This window comes from Oncorhynchus kisutch, linkage group LG20, assembly GCF_002021735.2.
Source record: "Oncorhynchus kisutch isolate 150728-3 linkage group LG20, Okis_V2, whole genome shotgun sequence".
Taxonomy (NCBI): Eukaryota; Metazoa; Chordata; class Actinopteri; order Salmoniformes; family Salmonidae; genus Oncorhynchus; species Oncorhynchus kisutch.
The window spans coordinates 51,933,997-51,951,146 of NC_034193.2; the positions used below are offsets into that span (position 1 = coordinate 51,933,997).

The 17,150-nt window shown below is 41.7% G+C and overlaps 2 protein-coding genes across 4 annotated transcripts; one reads left to right on the forward strand and one right to left on the reverse strand.

Moving 5' to 3' along the window:
- Positions 1-821: 821 nt before the first annotated feature.
- LOC109882521 (transcription elongation factor 1 homolog) lies at positions 822-11,347 on the reverse strand. 2 transcript variants are annotated; one of them, XM_031799166.1, is made up of 5 exons: positions 11,240-11,346; positions 10,289-10,403; positions 9,787-9,954; positions 4,865-4,935; positions 822-2,196 (listed from the first exon to the last, which is right to left on the reverse strand). In XM_031799166.1, exons 3-5 carry the CDS (start codon positions 9,900-9,902, stop codon positions 2,132-2,134), a joined length of 252 nt encoding a protein of 83 aa, XP_031655026.1. In that variant the 5' UTR covers positions 9,903-9,954; positions 10,289-10,403; positions 11,240-11,346; the 3' UTR covers positions 822-2,131. The 2 variants fall into 2 exon arrangements, with proteins under 2 accessions (XP_031655026.1, XP_031655027.1); XM_031799167.1 differs by having other exon boundaries at positions 9,787-10,403; positions 11,240-11,347.
- Positions 11,348-11,689: 342 nt separating this feature from the next.
- LOC109882520 (mitochondrial cardiolipin hydrolase-like) lies at positions 11,690-16,777 on the forward strand. 2 transcript variants are annotated; one of them, XM_031799169.1, is made up of 5 exons: positions 11,764-11,968; positions 12,254-12,331; positions 12,406-12,596; positions 13,012-13,241; positions 15,656-16,777. In XM_031799169.1, the coding sequence occupies exons 3-5, from the start codon at positions 12,406-12,408 to the stop codon at positions 15,913-15,915; spliced, it is 681 nt and encodes a 226-aa protein (XP_031655029.1). In that variant the 5' UTR covers positions 11,764-11,968; positions 12,254-12,331; the 3' UTR covers positions 15,916-16,777. The 2 variants fall into 2 exon arrangements, with proteins under 2 accessions (XP_031655028.1, XP_031655029.1); XM_031799168.1 differs by lacking the exon at positions 12,254-12,331 and having other exon boundaries at positions 11,690-11,968.
- Positions 16,778-17,150: the final 373 nt, after the last annotated feature.

Here is a 17,150-nt window from a genome sequence, read left to right on the forward strand (position 1 = left end):
TCTACCTAACGCCACTGTACCTAACGCCACTGTACCTAACGCCACTCTACCTAACGCCACTCTACCTAACGCCACTCTACCTAACGCCACTCTACCTAACGCCACTCTACCTAACGCCACTGTACCTAACGCCACTGTACCTAACGCCACTGTACCTAACGCCACTGTACCTAACGCCACTGTACCTAACGCCACTCTACCTAACGCCACTCTACCTAACACCATCAACTGTTTCTATGCCCTGTAAACATTCCTTACTAATTTGCATTGTGTTAAATGCAGCAATTACATGCACATACATTACGCAACTTGTTGATGGTGGATGTGTAAAAGTTACTAAAATGGCAAGTTGTGTGAGCACAGCTCCAGGTGTCTAGAAACAAAATACTTGTTACCTTGGAAATGGTTGCCATGGCACCGTTGTGTGGGTTATTGGCAGCCTTGACAACAGAGACTAGAGTGACACTTGACCTCACATGCTGAATGAGAGGAGAGATTGAGATAGGGATGGAGGGATAGAACAAACTGATAACCACTCATCATCGTGATCATAACTCATTGTCAATATCCACAGCTGAGAACCATGGGTACGCACACAATCACACAAATGCATTGGGGCATACATACACACACGGTGCTCACATCTGAGTTATGACGAGGAAAATGTTAAGGTTTTAGTGGTAAACTGTACAGTTTGGCGGTTTCCTCTAGCTAGCCTATTATCAGGAAATGAAACGGCATGTCTCTCCAGTAGAAACATGCTCTATATACTATAGAGTTTTGCTGGTTAACTCTCAGACCCATCGACACAGACACATTCATTGTGGGTGTCAAAATACAACACTTTTTAATTTGTCACATTGAAAATAAAAATCATTACAATATTACAAAGGGCAACCAATTGCAAATCATTGGCAATTTTCTTATCATTTGAAAAACTAAAATAATCAAATCAATAATACTAATTTGGACCTACTGTTTATGTACCATCCTACCTCTCCCTTTTAGTACATTTTCTCTAACAAAGGAATGGTGCAACATGTCTTCAGGGAGATACCGTAACCATTTTCACAATAAGAAAAAGGACCTGGGATATTCATAGAAAATATTTCAGAAACCACTTGAGAGTTTAGACTGTTCCAGAAAGCAGGATCAATGACTTAGCCAGCTAACAGTCCCAACAAAATCCAACTTGAAATCGTCATGGTATAATTGACTTGACAACCAACAACAACCCATATTCAAGTTTAGCTTTCTAAATATAAAATAAAGATATATTTAACTGCATATCAAAGTTAGCTGGCTAACTTAACAATCCTACTTTCTGGAACACCCCACTAGTTTACTCTGCATAAACACACTCAGAGTTACACCGAATATACCCCAATGGAATGACCCAACACTATGGTATTGCTGTACACTGTGGTATTGTGTATCTCTGTACACAGGGGAGAGTAAAAACGAATTGTGGTAAAACAAAAACTAACCCAAGAGCAGCAACTAACTGTATAATCCTACCAGTAAGCTAGGAGCCATGACAACTAACCGCTAAAATGAAGTCTGTATGAATTAAAACGGTGAGTAGGGGAATAGGTTGACTTAACCAGAGTCATATATACCTCTAAGGTCACATCCCACATGGAACCCTATTCCCTATATTGTGCACTACTTTCCACCCGAGCCCTACAGGAGCAGGTCAAAAGTAGTGCCCTACATAGGGAATGGGGTGCCATTTGGGGCGTAATCTATATAGGGCTCTGGACTGAACTATGGCTACGCAGGACAGTCTCGGTGGACGCCAGGTCACTAGTGTGGGAGATGTGCGGTGAGGTAAAGGTCAGAGGTTGCTTACCAGGCTGACTACATTGTAGGCATCTGCCAGATCTCACAACGTCTGGATAGTTGGTTCACATATCAGCTAACCACATGACACAGCAATATGATGCCCAACAGCAGTTGATGACGTGGCAACTATTGGTTGATGCAATGCGACGTCTGCAATGTAGTCGGCCTGGAACGGGACCATCATCTTGAGCTGAAGACTGGCAGTGATTGGTGAGAAACAGACGAGCGCCACCTCTAAATCAGCTTCCTGTTCCAACGTGAGGTCTTCCGCCCCGGTGAGCCTGGGCTACTGATTGGCTGCTTCACAAGCGTCTATCCAATCACTGTACACGTCCACAGGCTCTGACAGATCTTAGAGAGTAAGGTAAGGACATGTAACTTATATACACACAACCTAGAAAATGTTAGCAACAGGAGATTGGAGTAAATGTGACTTGCATGCAACTGTCTAGTCATTGGTGTATTTACATTTGAGCCATTTATCAGATGCTCTTATCCAGAGCAACTTACAGTCTAACTGTGCTGTTAGCATTCCTGATGTTAAAATACCTATACAACATTCTTATCATAATAGCCAATCCCATTGGAATTGGGCATTACATCCTTCGGAAATGACAATTGCTGCAGCCTTATTGATTACGTATCAACTAGTACGGTTACATGCACACAATAATGCGATTATTGTGGATAGTCAGATTAATATAATACTTTGATTAAAAACTGCCTATATGCCCACACGTCTTGTCTCAAGAAAATGTCAAATGTTTAATAACCCCAAACACCAAGATAGTCATACCTCATTTCAAAGTAGGCCATTATCACGGTCAATGGTGAACGGTAATTCCTCACGTTTTACTGCCTGTCAATCATTTGATCTCAATCAGTTTCATGGGAATATGAATTGAGATCTTCTTGAATTACTGTTTTGTGACCAAATGAAAGCAGATGGTGTTAAAATATTAACATTTCTTGTTATTTTGCATCAAAGCGTTGCCTGCGGCGTGCACTACTCAGCTTCAGATAAGAAACGACAGAAGAGGTGTTTCTGGTGTAACATTACAGGCCTGGTAAAGCAGCCTATATGCCATTATATTCGGATCTGCTATGTAAAACACGAATTACACATTGCGATCCTGCGAGACATTGACTTCGCTTTGTTCTAACGTTACTAAACGAGCACCATTGTGAGAAGTGATAATCTTCCATTTGTAATAAGGGATGAGAAGGACTATTAGTTGTCGGCTACATCTAGAGTGATTTTGAGCACTTAGAATCTTGGTGCTGAAAGGACAGCAGTGGTCCTCGTGTCGTTCTGGGGCCCGTAGAGTTAGGACCATCGTGACGGACACGCTGTGAATGTGGATCCTAGCTCTCGTTGGTGTCGTGGTAAAGGTCCATGCGGTGGATCAGTTTGTCTGCATACGCAATAGAGGGGGGCACGTTTCTGTAAGCTAAGCACTCAGTAGGTCGAGTTCAAGTGCATTTGTACAAGACTGTTTTGAGGACAGCCGTTTTAGCGAACCCTGGTCAAGTTTTTGTCACGTCGGATTTGGCCTCTCAAAGTGGTCACGCCTCCGAACGACGGGCCTCTACACACACGCCTACAGTTCATCCTTCATGCCACCGCCAGAGAGAAAAAAAAACACAGTAATACCACCATTTAGGCTACCTACCAATAGGCTGCTATAGACTACATATTGATTTAGTTTGTCATTCTATCGTTTATGGGACTTGTGGTCATTATAAATAAATAATATTTAGGCCTATCAGAATTAATTTGACCATGCAGCCCCGTGTTCTCAATTTGAAAAATGTGAGGGAGATCCGCAACAAAAGTATTAACATACTAACTTAAAATAAATAAACAAATATTATTATTTTTGTATTATTACTTAGAATTACGAAACAAAATATGCCTTATTAGGCTATGCAATCATTCTACAGTGCCTTGGAATTCACGTTTAGAAAGATGAGTTTGGCTGGTCTTTGGTTTGAGGATCATGCGGTGAGCTATGAAACTAGTCTGTTAATTTAACTTATACTCCCATGCCCTAATCACAGTCTGCACACATCTATTTTGTAACAATATCTTGGAATAAAATAGAATATATTTGAAAATTATAGTTTCCCAAATTAAAATAGTTTACAAATGCACAGGCCATACTTTCGTAGTGACTAGTTCAGTTGTGCTGAATATTTACAGTTAATAATTTAAGTTTGGAACAGTACTAAAGTTGTCTATCTTTTTTTTAAACAATAGCCTGTATAGAAATCACAACGTCTCCGGTGCTGCAGCATGCGCTCAGGTGTTGTCCTGCTCTGTTGTGGTATTAACAAAAGATTCTGATCGTCTCCGGTGCTGCAGCATGCGCTCAGGTGTTCTCTGCTCTGTTGTGGTATTAACAAAAGATTCTGATCGTCTCCGGTGCTGCAGCATGCGCTCAGGTGTTCTCTGCTCTGTTGTGGTATTAACAAAAGATTCTGATCGTCTCCGGTGCTGCAGCATGCGCTCAGGTGTTCTCTGCTCTGTTGTGGTATTAACAAAAGATTCTGATCGTCTCCGGTGCTGCAGCATGCGCTCAGGTGTTCTCTGCTCTGTTGTGGTATTAACAAAAGATTCTGATCATCTCCAGTGATGTAAAATGACGTAGAATTTCATGAAATGTTTATAAAAGCCAATTTGGTCTCATACCAAAATAAGAGATTTATTTATTATAATGGATATCTTTTCACCCTCCTTGTCCGTGGAGGTCTGTGAATCCACCACCGTCGGGCTACTTTGTCATGTACAAAGTGAAGAACAGTTTTTATAAAAACTGCATATGGGGCAGCAGGTAGCCTAGTGGTTAAAGCGTTGGACTAGTAACCGAAAGGTTGCAAGATCGAATCCCCGAGCTGACAAGGTAAACATCTGTCGTTCTGCAGTTTAATATCAAATTATTAGTGTGCATGTAAACATGCTCAATGTGATTATGAGAACAATAGCTGTTGTGTGAGTTGAATAGACTTCAAAGGATACAGGTAATGGGGGTTTGGAACTCCTCCAGGCAAACTGTGCATGATATTATCCCAGTATTTCTGGTCCTTTCCCTGTTGGCAATACAAGAACATCAAAAGTTTAAACAAAGTATTAATAAATAGTTGCATCATTAAAATGTCAGAGCTACAGCAGTACCTCCTAGAGAACTACACTAAAATATATAACATTACACACAAGTATGTGGATATCCCTTTGAATTAGTAGATTTGGCTATTTCAGCCACACCAGTCACTGACAGGTGTATAAAATTGAGCACACAGCCATGCAATCTCCATAGACAAACAGTGGCAGTAGAATGGCCTTACTGAAGAGCTCAGTGACTTTAAAGATGGCACCGCCATAGGATTCCACCTTTCCAACAAGTCAGTTTGTCCAAATTCTGCCCTGCATGAACTGCCCTGGTCAACTGAAAGTGCTGTTAATGTGAAGTGGAAACATCTAGGAGCAACAACCGCTCTGCCGCAAAGTGGTAGGTCACACAAGTTCACAGAACGGGACCACCGAGTGCTGAAGCGTGTAAAACCCATCTGTCCTCGGTTGCAACACTCACTACAGAGTCCCAAACTGCCACTTGAAGCAACAAGAACTGTTCGTCGGGAGCTTCATGAAATGTTTCCATTGCCAAGCAGCTGCACAGAAGCCTAAGATCACCATGCACAATGCCAAGTGTCGGCTGGAGTGGTGTAAAGCACGCCGCAATTGGGACTCTGGAGCAGTGGAAACACGTTCTCTGGAGTGATGAATCATGCTTCACCGTCTGCAGTCCAACAGGCTAATCTGGGTTTGGTCGATGCCAGGAGAACGCTACCTGCCCCAATGCATAGTGATAACTGTAAAGTTCGGTGGAGGAGGAATAATAGTCTGGGGCTGTTTTTCCATGGTTTGTGCTAGGCCCCTTAGTTCCAGTGAAGGGAAATCTTAATGCTACAGAATACAATGACATTCTAGACGATTCTGTGCTTCCAACTTTGTGGCAACAGTTTAGGGAAGGCCCTTTCCTGTTTCAGCATGACAATGCCCTCGTGCACAAAGTGAGGTCCATACAGAAATGGTTTGTCGAGATCTGTGTGGAAGAACTTGACTGGCCTGCACAAAGCCCTGACCTCAACCCCATCGAACACCTTTAGGATGATTTGGAAAGCCGAGCAAGCCAGGCCCCACAGCAGTGCTCCAACATCTAGTGGAAAGCCTTTTCAAAAGAGTGTAGGCTGTTATAGCAGAAAAGGAGTGGACCAACTCCATATTAATGCCCATTGATTTTGGAATGTGATGTTCGACAAGCAGGTGTCCACATACTTATGGTCACGTTGTGTGCTTTTGACCAGGGCACATAGGGTTCTGGTCAAAGTATGTATGGAATAGGGTGCCATTTGAGAGGTAACGTCTATGTATGCTATCCTTGATGCAGTAAAAAATGTAAAACATTGAACAATGAAGCTTTCTGCAACATATTTTTTTGTGCTAACCCATTACACCTCTTCCTTTACTGAATTTGCAGGTTTTACGCACCAGTCAAACCTTTGGAAGAGCGCGATGGTTCTCTTTTGATTTGCCATTTGGGAGATAGCCATACTGTTCTTTATTTATTTTTTCTTTAGGGAACAGATCAGCTTTAATATTGCAGATAGATTGTAGCTTCCATCAATGTATACACACACACTACTAGAGGTCGACCGATTAATAGGTATGGCCGATTTCAAGTTTTCATTATAGAAATGGGTCATCTGCATTTTTGGACGACGATTATGGCCGATTACATTGCACTGCACGAGGAAACGTGGCAGGCTGACCACCTGTTACGCGAGTGCAGCAAGTAGCCAAGGTAAGTTGCTAGCTAGCATTAAACTTCTTATAAAAACAATCAATCCTCACATAACCACTAGTTAACCTAGTAATATCATCAACCATGTGTAGTTTACTAGCTTGCCCTGCGTTGCATATAATCAATGCGGTGCCTGTTAATTTATCATCGAATCACAGCCTACTTCGCCAAACGGGGGATGATTTAACAAAAGCACACTCACCAAAAAAGCAAAATCATTGCACGAATGTACCTAACCCTAAACATCAATGCCTTTCTTAAAATCAATACACAGAAGTATATATATGGCTCATTGCGAACTAATTTGCAAGAATGTTACATAATTATGACATAGCATTGAAGGTTGTGCAATGTAACAGCAATATAAAGACTTATGGTTGCCACCCGTCTGATAAAATAGGGAACGCTTTGTATTTCACTGAAATAAACGTTTTGTTTTTGAAATTATAGTTTCCGGATTTGACCATATTAATGACCAAAGACTCGTATTTATGTGTTTATTATACTATAATTAAGTTTATGATTTGATACTTGATAGAGCAGACTGACTGAGCTGTGGTAGGCAGGTATCTACATTTTAAGCAATTAGTTCCGAATTTCCCTGGGATCTAATCTTTTTTTTCACAAACGCACTTTACTGCGTTTGCCAGCAGCTCTTGGCAATACTTGAATCACAGCGCTGTTTATGACATCAAGCCTATCCACTCCTGAGATTAGGCTGGCAATACTAAAGTGCCTATTAGAACATACAATAGACAAAGGTATATGAAATACAAATGGTATAGAGAGAAATAGTTGACACGTTATAATTCCTAATAATAAATACAACCTAAAACTTCATAACTGGGAATATTGAAGAACTGGGAATATTGAACCACCAGCTTTCATATGCTTTTTACATGGCACATATTGCACTTTTACTTTCTTCTCCAACACTGTGTTTTTGTATTATTTAAACCAAATTGAGCATGTTTCATTATTTATTTGAGACTAAATTGATTTTATTTATGCATTATATTAAGTTAAAATAAAAGTGTTCACTGTTCATTCAGTATCGTTGTAATTGTCATTATTACAAATACATTTAAAAAATTATATTTTTTGGGGGGTCCTCCAATTATCGGTATTGAAAAATATATATAAAATCGGTCAACCTCTACATAGTACCAATCAAAAGTTTGGACACCTACTCATTCCAGGGTTTTTTCTTTATTTTTCATATTTTCTACATTGTAGAATAATAGTGAAGACATCAAAACTACGATATAACACATGGAATCATGTAGTACCCCAAAAAAGTGTTTGAAAAATCTCATATATTTTGATTTGTTTAAGTGCCAAGAGTGTGCAAAGCATCAACGCAAAGTGTGGCTACTTTGAAGAATCTAAAATATATTTCGATTTGTTCACTTTTTTGGCTACCACATGATTCCATGTGTTATTTCATAGTTTTGATGTCATCACTGTTATTCCACAATGTAGAAAATGGTAAAAATAAAGAAAAGTATGCATATATAAACTCAGCAACAAACAAAAAAAGTCGCCTTTTCAGGACCCTGCCTTTCAAAGGTCATTCGTAAAAATCCAAATAACTTCACAGAACTTCATTGTAATGGGTTTAAACACTGTTTCCCATGCTTGTTCAATGAACCAATTGTAAATGAGAACTTGTTCTCAACTTGCCTACCTGGTTAAATAAAGGTAAAATAAAATAAATAAAACCATAAACAATTAATGAACATGCACCTGTGGAACGGTCATTAAGACACTAACAGCTTACAGAAGGTAGGCAATTAAGGTCACAGTTAGGAAAACTTAGGACACTAAAAGAGGCCTTTCTACCGACTCTGAAAAACACCAAAAGAAAGATGCCCAGGGTCCCTGCTCATCTGCGTGAACGTGCCTTAGGCATGCTGCAAGGAGGGATGAGGACTGCAGATGTGGCCAGGGCAATAAATTGCAATGTCTGTACTGTGAGACACCTAAGACAGCGCTACAGGGAGACAGGACAGACAGCTGATCATCCTCGCAGTGGCAGACAACGTGTAACAACACCTGCACAGGATCAGTACAGCCGAACATCACACCTGCAGGACAGGTACAGGATGGCAACGACAACTGCCCGAGTTACACCAGGAATGCACAATCCCTCCATCAGTGCTCAGACTGCCCGCAATAGGCTGAGAGAGGCTGGAATGAGGGCTTGTAGGCCTGTTGTAAGGCAGGTCCTCACCAGACATCACTGGCAACAATGTCACCTATGGGCACAAACCCACCGTCGCTGGACCGGACAGGACTGGCAAAAACTGCTCTTCAGTGACGAGTCACAGTTTTGTCTCACCAGGGGTGATGGTCGGATTCGCATTTATCATCGAAGGAATGAGCGTTACACCGAGGCCTGTACTCTGGAGCGGGATCGATTTGGAGGAGGGGGGTCCGCCATGGTCTGGGACGGAATGTCACAGCATCATCTGGTGCAGTCCATGAGGGGGAGATGCCCTGCAGTACTTAATGCAGCTGGTGGCCATACCAGATACTGACTGGACACATTATTCCATTTATGTTAGTCACATGTCTGTGGAACTTGTTCATTTCTCAGAACAAGACTAGACTGATGAGTTTCAGAAGAAAGTTATTTGTTTCTAGCCATTTTGAGCCTGTAATCGAACCCACAAATACTGATGCTCCAGATACTCAACAAGTCTAAAGAAGGCCGGTTATATTGCTTTTATAATCAGGACAACAGTTTTCAGCTGTGCTAACATAAAAGGGTTTTCCAATGATCAATAAGCCTTTAAAAATTATAAAAACTTGGATTAGCTAACACAACGTGCCATTGGAGTGATGGTTGCTGATAATGGGCCTCTGTACACCTATGTAGCTATTCTATTTTTAAAAATCAGACGTTTACAAAAATCAGACATTAACAATGTCTACACTGTATTTCTGATCAATTTGATGTTATTTTAAATGACAAAAAAAATGTGTTTTTCATTAAAAAACAATAACATTTCTAAGTGACCCCAAACTTCTGAACGGGAGTATATATACACTTAATATACTGTACTTTGTTACTTACATTTTCACATCACATGACTTTTCGTGATTGCAGAACGGACAGGTGAATTGAGTGTCCAAATTTCCAGTAAGCTTCTTCTTTGGGGGGGGCTTTCTCTTGGACTTGCGGCGACCCATATTAGGTAGTCTTCACGTGTACAGTAACGTTAGCTATATAGTTGGCTAAACTCTGTGGAGCAAATGTACATCAAAAACAAATAATGCAATTTTGTAACGGAATGGATCGCAGTCGTTCAATCAACTCAACGTTTAGTAAACTGTAAATTAACAATATAATCCTGCTAGCTAGCTAGGTGCATGTAGCTAGCTAGTTTAGCTACTACAACAACAACGTGTGTTGTTGTCATAAACTCAGTCAACTCTCCAACATCTTTCCTTGCCGATGGTATAGTATCATGAAACCGAATGGTTCGTTATTAATAATGGAAAGAACAACATTATATATAATCAAGCTAGCTTATATTATATCATTTTTCCATTAAACCATGTATTTGTTTAGCTACCTTTCCTAAGACCACACTCCGGCTTTTTAGTGAAGAAATCAAGCAAGGAGAACCGGAAGTTCTTCTTCTTCTTTAAAGTTACGGCAAACTACACCTATTGGTGTATTGCCGCCACCTAATGTACGGAATATTGAAACAAAACACACAAACAGTCCCACTGAGTCCCCAGAAATGCCCAGGCACACACACAAAGATGCCTATTTTCTCCGATTTCCTCTCCGTTTGTGCTGTGTAGTTGAAAACCAAAGTAATAAATGCTATAAAGTCCACCTTAATATGCAAAATGTCATGATCCCTCTGTTAACACGGACATATTGTTTCTACTACTACAATTACTTCTTCAAGTTCACTCCTTCCACTCGTCTCAATGCCTCCAGATACATTCTGGACAGCCCTTATTCTTGCCCATACGTCTCATCATTCACCCTAACAGGACACTTCAGAAATTCGGGTGCATGTTCACCACCACAATTGCAGCATTTAGGCTCAACTGGCATAGAATACACCTCCCGTCCACATACACTTGACACATGGCCAAATAATTTATATTTATCACACTGCATGTGTTTGGGCATGAAAGCTCTTGCACGGAAATCCCATATAACCCAAATACACGTGAGAAGGGAGACTCTTAATTTTTTTTAAACCACACACAATAGAATGGCTGGATGGAGTGGGTTTCCGCACCCCATCTTTCAACGAGGGTCCGTCGTTGTGCACCAACCACTTGACCCAATACTTCATGTATATCCTTTGCATTTACTTCTAGCGCCACCACAGAGATAACACCATTGATAACACTCATCGACGCCACCTCATCCAACGCATCCACAATTTTAATAGAGACTTCAAACGGATCTCCCAGGAAACAACCTCGAGCCAAAACCCATATTCCAACCAAAAAATACTCAGAACTAGATTTGGATTTACTAGGTTCCACTACCACTTTACTTCTCTTATTTCCGTTTGCATTCGTCACTGTAATCAAATGATTCTCATCTCCACTCGACACGCCATCTGATTCAAACAGAACATCTGCTTCCGCCATTTTTCCCCCTGAGATCGCCTTCAGAACCGGATGTTAACATGAACAACTGTCGTCATCTTCTTCTTTGTCTTCTTTAAGTTTTATTTGCGAATCACAACCAACTGATAAGTGCATACACATACACCAACTGTACAGGTGTGCGAATCCTTTCACGACCTATCTCCACCACTATATTCTCTTAACTAACCCTGTATTTCTAATACAATAAAATGATTCCCTACAAACCTCACTAATCCCATCATCCCCATCCAACCTCTCTGACCCTGTCAAACAACCCCTCTTTCTACATCATACGTTTCACAAAATAATGTAACGACCCTGGGTTTATAAGCGCGGAAATCGACTCTGCCGTTTGAGCATGCTTTTGCGTCACAGTCGATAGCGCGCCGAACCTCGGGCTAGAAGGTCGAGGGTTCGAGACCTGCTCCCTGCTGTTTCATTAAATTCATTACAATAATAATACCTGTTCAACCGTTTTAACAACTGTCCACTGATTGGTTGAAACGTTGCAAATATCCCGCGAGTTTTAAATTGATTGACAGCTCTAGAGCACTGGTCGACGTTCGTCTTTGAAGTCCACTCAATTAAAAGTCCATCGTGAAAACAGATGCTCGACGGTGAAAAAAGTCAAGGTAGCTAAAGTGGTTTCAAATAAGAGTACATTCTAGCACACAGCATGTATGAACTGAGAAAGTGGGCTTACAAAAATAGCGACTGCATGAAGGTAGCTCAGACTTGCAGAGATAAGATAGCCCTGACTAATAAACTAATTTAGCTGGCTAACTATCGAAGTTACTATAGCCTCTGCACCGGGCTGCAGCAGTGGTCCATTATTTGCTAGCGATGTCATTGTCCTTATAAAGCTGGTGAAAACGAGCTCCGTTCACAAGTTAATTGCTGTTTTGCATATCCAACAGACCTCAACTATCATTAGCTGTCAAGACTTCACCCTAGCTAGGCTAATCCTAACCAAGAGCTGAAAGGCAGGGGAAAAGGTGGGAAGGCCTACTGTATGTAATTTAGCGCTTCCATTCAACATTTTCATGACAACTTCTCCCGCTGCCCACAGATGTCAGTGGTTCAGATGGTGAAGATCGTGGGTCTGGGGGCTGTGGCCCTCACTCTCAGTGTGGAGTGGTTGGGCTGGCTCTTCTGTCGCCTCTGGCCCCGGAAAATATCCAGAGGCCCCCTGAAAGAAGTCTTCTTTTTCCCTACAAAGGTCGCCTGCACGGAGCGTCTCTTCACTCCTAACTCACCATTGTAAGTAATAGAATGCGTTCCAAATGGCACCTTTTACCAGGGCCCTGTAGTGACCCAGTAGTGCATACTAGTGCCCTAGGGTACCACTTGGGATGCCAGTACAGTCAACATTAACTACTCACCATCATATTCATTAATAATATATCTATCCAATGTCTCCAAGAATGTGGCTTTTTTTTGATAGCCTTTCTGTTGATTTGAGATGTTTTGCTATGGGATAGGAATAATGATTCAATGAGTGACTACTATACAGTAGATACACCTTCCACAGTAACTCCTCTCTCTCCCTTTCCTCTCCCTCTTATCCTCCTCTCCTCTGTCCCCCATCATCTTCCCCTGTCCCCATCATCTTCCCCTCCTCTTTCCCTCTCCCCTTCTTTCTCTTTCCTCCCTCTTTCCCCATCCCCCCCTCCAGCCCCTGCCCCTGTCCTTTACCCCACAACATCAACACCTCCTTCACCCGTCTCCTGGTCCACATCCTGTCTGCCTCCTCCTCCTTGGACCTGTGTGTGTTCGCCTTCACCAACCTGGACCTGAGCCGGGCTGTGCTGGCCCTCCACACCAGGGGCATCCCCATCCGTATCCTCACTGACATGGACTACACCCTCATCACCGGCTCCCAGATAGGGGCCATCCGCAGAGCAGGTAGGCTGATGGCAGAGGCCCAATCCTAAAGCAGATATTGGAACCTACCACCTAGCTATGTACAATCCCCCTATGCACTGACATCACTCATCGGCAAAACAGGTTGGGCCAGGGGTTCCCAAAGTTTTTCACTCCGGCCCCCCTTCCAGCATTGGGGGACATCCCACGCGCCATGTCTATTTCTATGGGAACAAGCACTGTTCATGACACACTGTTCACACACCTCTTGTTGACGGGGAGAACATTTTACATTTTGCCTTTTCTAATATGTATTCATGTCATTTTTGTGTGACTCAAACATTACAACAAAATCTATGGGCTAAAAAACCTAGTTAAAAAAACATTAGCTGACATGGGCTAGTTGATCTGGACATTTCTGAGTTATAAATAGCTCTCTAAGGGGGGGGGGGGGGCGATAATGCAGAGACTGAAGTTACTTGATCTTATTGATCAATCAATTCAGTCAATAAAGTTATTGCTGGAGATTTATAACTAGATCCCAGAATGGTTCCTGGTTCCTGGTTATAGCCTAATCATAATTCATGTGATTTACAATGTGGTTTTATCATGCTGCTCTGCACTCCCAACTTCTTCAGTGTAGTCAGTTACACACTGTCCATGCTCATAATGCATAGATAGTGTGTGCATCTCAAATGGCACCCTATTCCCTATATAGTACGCTACTTTTTGGTCAGAACTAGTGTAGGGCTGCAAGATGTGGGCAGAAAAGCTAATTGTGAATAAAACAGGTTTTTAACCAAATACTGTGATTGCTATTTGACATGTGATATAGATCAAACTCTTGGGCGGACTGTTGGAATCATAGAAATGGAATGATTTACGTTAAGAAGAAAAGTGGAAAGCAAAATGTTCTTGTTTGGAACAATCGGTTGACTTAAAAGAACAGCATGCGAACTAAGTGAATCTAATGGCGGGGCGGAGCTTGGTGTGTGTGGGAAGCAGCCGCAAGAGGAGACAAATCACAGAGTAAACTTTAAAAACAAACACTACACAAGGCTGAGATGAAAAAATATTGCATGCGACATGGATCTCTTGCGATATGGTAATATTTAGATGTGAATTCGATGAATTGGGCAGACCTACTATATAGAGAATAGGAACGCATTCAGAACGCCATTTAGGAGAATAGGAACGCCATTTGGAACGCAGTCAGAGGGATGATAGAATATGTTGCAAGTGTGGTCTGGCCCTAGTGGGCTTGCCAGCACAAGCACAGACGAGTCAGAAACCTGTGGATTTGCACATGGAATTTAGACTTGGGAGCACCAATGCAGCTCTGATAAATACATTGAATAGCACATGGTTACATCTGTATTGTGGTTTCAAGTCCTGTGTGCTCAGGCTGTGGTTAGGCTACATTTGAATCATTTGAGGGGCGAGCATCACAAGCAAAGTCATTTTGTATCAATTTACTTCTCCCACGAGAACCATTAGCACAGGCAAATCTGATTGGGCTAGCTGTATCAAAGCCCCTGCCATAGAAACCAATGGAGCATGGCTTTGTGTCTGTGGTTGCACAACTTCCACCTACACAATGCAGAAAAACCACTCTTCTCTAGCTCAACCCGTTCAAAACTAAAGACATATTTTACCGGAGCTACACTGAACAAAAATATAAACGCATCATGCAACAATTTCAAAGATTTTACTGAGTTACAGTTCATATAAGGAAATCAGTCAATTGAAATAAATTCATTAGTCCCTAATCTATGGATTTCACATGACTTGGAAAACAGATATGTATCTGTTGGTCACAGATACCTTAAAGAAAGGTAGGGGCATAGATAAAATAAAATGTCATTATCTGGTGTGACCACCATTTGCCTCATGCAGTGCGACACATCTCCTTCACATAGAGTTGATCAGTCTATTGATTGTGGCCTGTGGAATGTTGTCCCACTCCTCTTCAATGGCTGTGCGAAGTTGCTGGATATTAACGGGAACTGGAACACGCTGTCGTACACGTGCTCAATAAGTGACACGTCTGGTGAGTATGCAGGCCATGGAAGAACTGGGAAATTTTCCGTATCCAGGAATTGTGTACAGATCCTTGTGACATGGGGCCGTGCATTATCATGCTGAAACATGAGGTGTTGGTGGCAGATGAATGGCACGAAAATGTGCCTCAGTATCTCTGTGCCTTCAAAGTGCCATCAATAAAATGCAATTGTGTTCATTGTCTGTAGCTTATGACTGTCCATACCACAACCCCAGAGCCATCATGGGACACTCTGTTCACAATGTTGACATCAGCAAACCGCTCTCTATTTGGAATCTCTGTGAGGTCCAACTCTGTGGGAGGTGTGACTCCACCACAATGCACCACAACTGTGACTATATTCCTAATATAGCATGGCCTCTCTCATCCTGTGTATTCCCCTTCCATTCCCCAGGCATCTGTGTGAGGTGTGACTCCGGCGCCGTCCACATGCACCACAAGTTCGCAGTGGTGGACGGCCGGCGCCTAATCACCGGCTCCCTGAACTGGACGCTGACAGCCATCCAGAGCAACAAGGAGAACATCCTGGTCACGGAGGAACCAGACCTAGTCCTGCCGTTCATCTCCGAGTTCCAGAGGCTCTGGGATGTCAATGACCCGGCTAGGAGACACCTGCTGTCCATCGCTGAGAAACCTGCTAGTTTAGTACTATAGAGAGACAGAGAAACATGGCTGAAATGTTTGTATGGTCAGTAGCTGGTGGTTACTTTTGGTTTACCAACTGGTACGGTGATTATGTAGAACGTTTTTTTAATATTTTCCATTTGTGAGAAACCTGCTAGTTTAGTACTATGGATAGAAAGGTGTATGGTCCTTATCTGGGACAAACCTGTCCAAATAAAAACAGTATTTATATAAGTGTAGTGTGGTACATTAGGATTGGGCAGTACTGGTCAAGTACATGATGTATAATTTGGGTAGTTTGCTATCTAGTAGTTTTATATTTTTTTCAATCTCAGATAAACCTGCTCATCCACATCTTATCAGAGAAACCAGCTTTCTTTGTCATGTAGATAGACTGAGAGAAACATGGCTTTCATCTGTAGTTTCCTACTTCAGTAGAAGTAATATATTTCTGACAGATCAATCGCTGCTTTAGACTGGTGTGGGGATGATGTAGAATGGGTAGTTTGATATTTTGTACTTGAACGTTTTTTATAGTTTTACATTGTTTACATTGAGGTATTTTGTTATTGTACACAATGTTGTATATATTTTAATACAAAGTAATTCGAATTGTTGTTTTTTTGTTTAATGTTATATTGGATAACTAAAAGATACAAATTCCTATGTTAAATGCTATATTTAAAATAAGATTTGATTACAGTATTTTGATAGAAATAGTGAGAATACTTCATGTTAACTCAGTCCATCCTATGGCTTATCATTAAGAACCAGACAACTATGCCTAGTCAGAACAATTGCACTGAGAGATAAGTGGTGCATTGCAGTCACGCAGAAGATATTTGTAATGCTTCTCAGAGCACACCGCTCAAATTAAAAATCCACTCTACTGCAATATGGCAGGCCTCCTGCATCTCAATCCCCCAGAATCTGTGTCCCAAATGACAAATTATTCCCTATATAGTGCACTACTTTTGACCACAGGATCAAAAGTAGTGCACTAAATGAGTAGGGTGCCATTTGGCCTTGTGCCCAGGATCTATAGCGTACTTCCTTTTCTCATGCAGGAAGAAGCATTATTTATATGATCAGTCAGAGCCCTGGGTTGTACAGGCCAGTCAGCTAGACCATACCTTTCATATTGCTCTGTGTCAGCTAGACCATACCTTTCATATTGCTCTGTGTCAGCTAGACCATACCTTTCATATTGCTCTGTGTCAGCTAGACCATACCTTTCATATTGCTCTGTGTCAGCTAGACCATAC

Bases quoted from the DNA above. Each gene is read 5' to 3' on its own strand.
- LOC109882521 (XM_031799167.1), bottom strand. From the start codon at position 9,902: ATGGGTCGCCGCAAGTCCAAGAGAAAGCCCCCCCCAAAGAAGAAGCTT. The intron at 4,936-9,786 runs GTAAGTAACAAA...TATTGCCAACAG, and splicing joins AAGTCATGTGATGTGAAAAT to GGAAAGGACCAGAAATACTG. The intron at 2,197-4,864 runs GTATCCTTTGAA...TTACTCTCTAAG, and splicing joins GTTCCAAACCCCCATTACCT to ATCTGTCAGAGCCTGTGGAC.
- LOC109882520 (XM_031799168.1), top strand. From the start codon at position 12,406: ATGTCAGTGGTTCAGATGGTGAAGATCGTGGGTCTGGGGGCTGTGGCC. The intron at 12,597-13,011 runs GTAAGTAATAGA...CCCCCCCTCCAG, and splicing joins TTCACTCCTAACTCACCATT to CCCCTGCCCCTGTCCTTTAC. The intron at 13,242-15,655 runs GTAGGCTGATGG...TCCATTCCCCAG, and splicing joins AGGGGCCATCCGCAGAGCAG to GCATCTGTGTGAGGTGTGAC.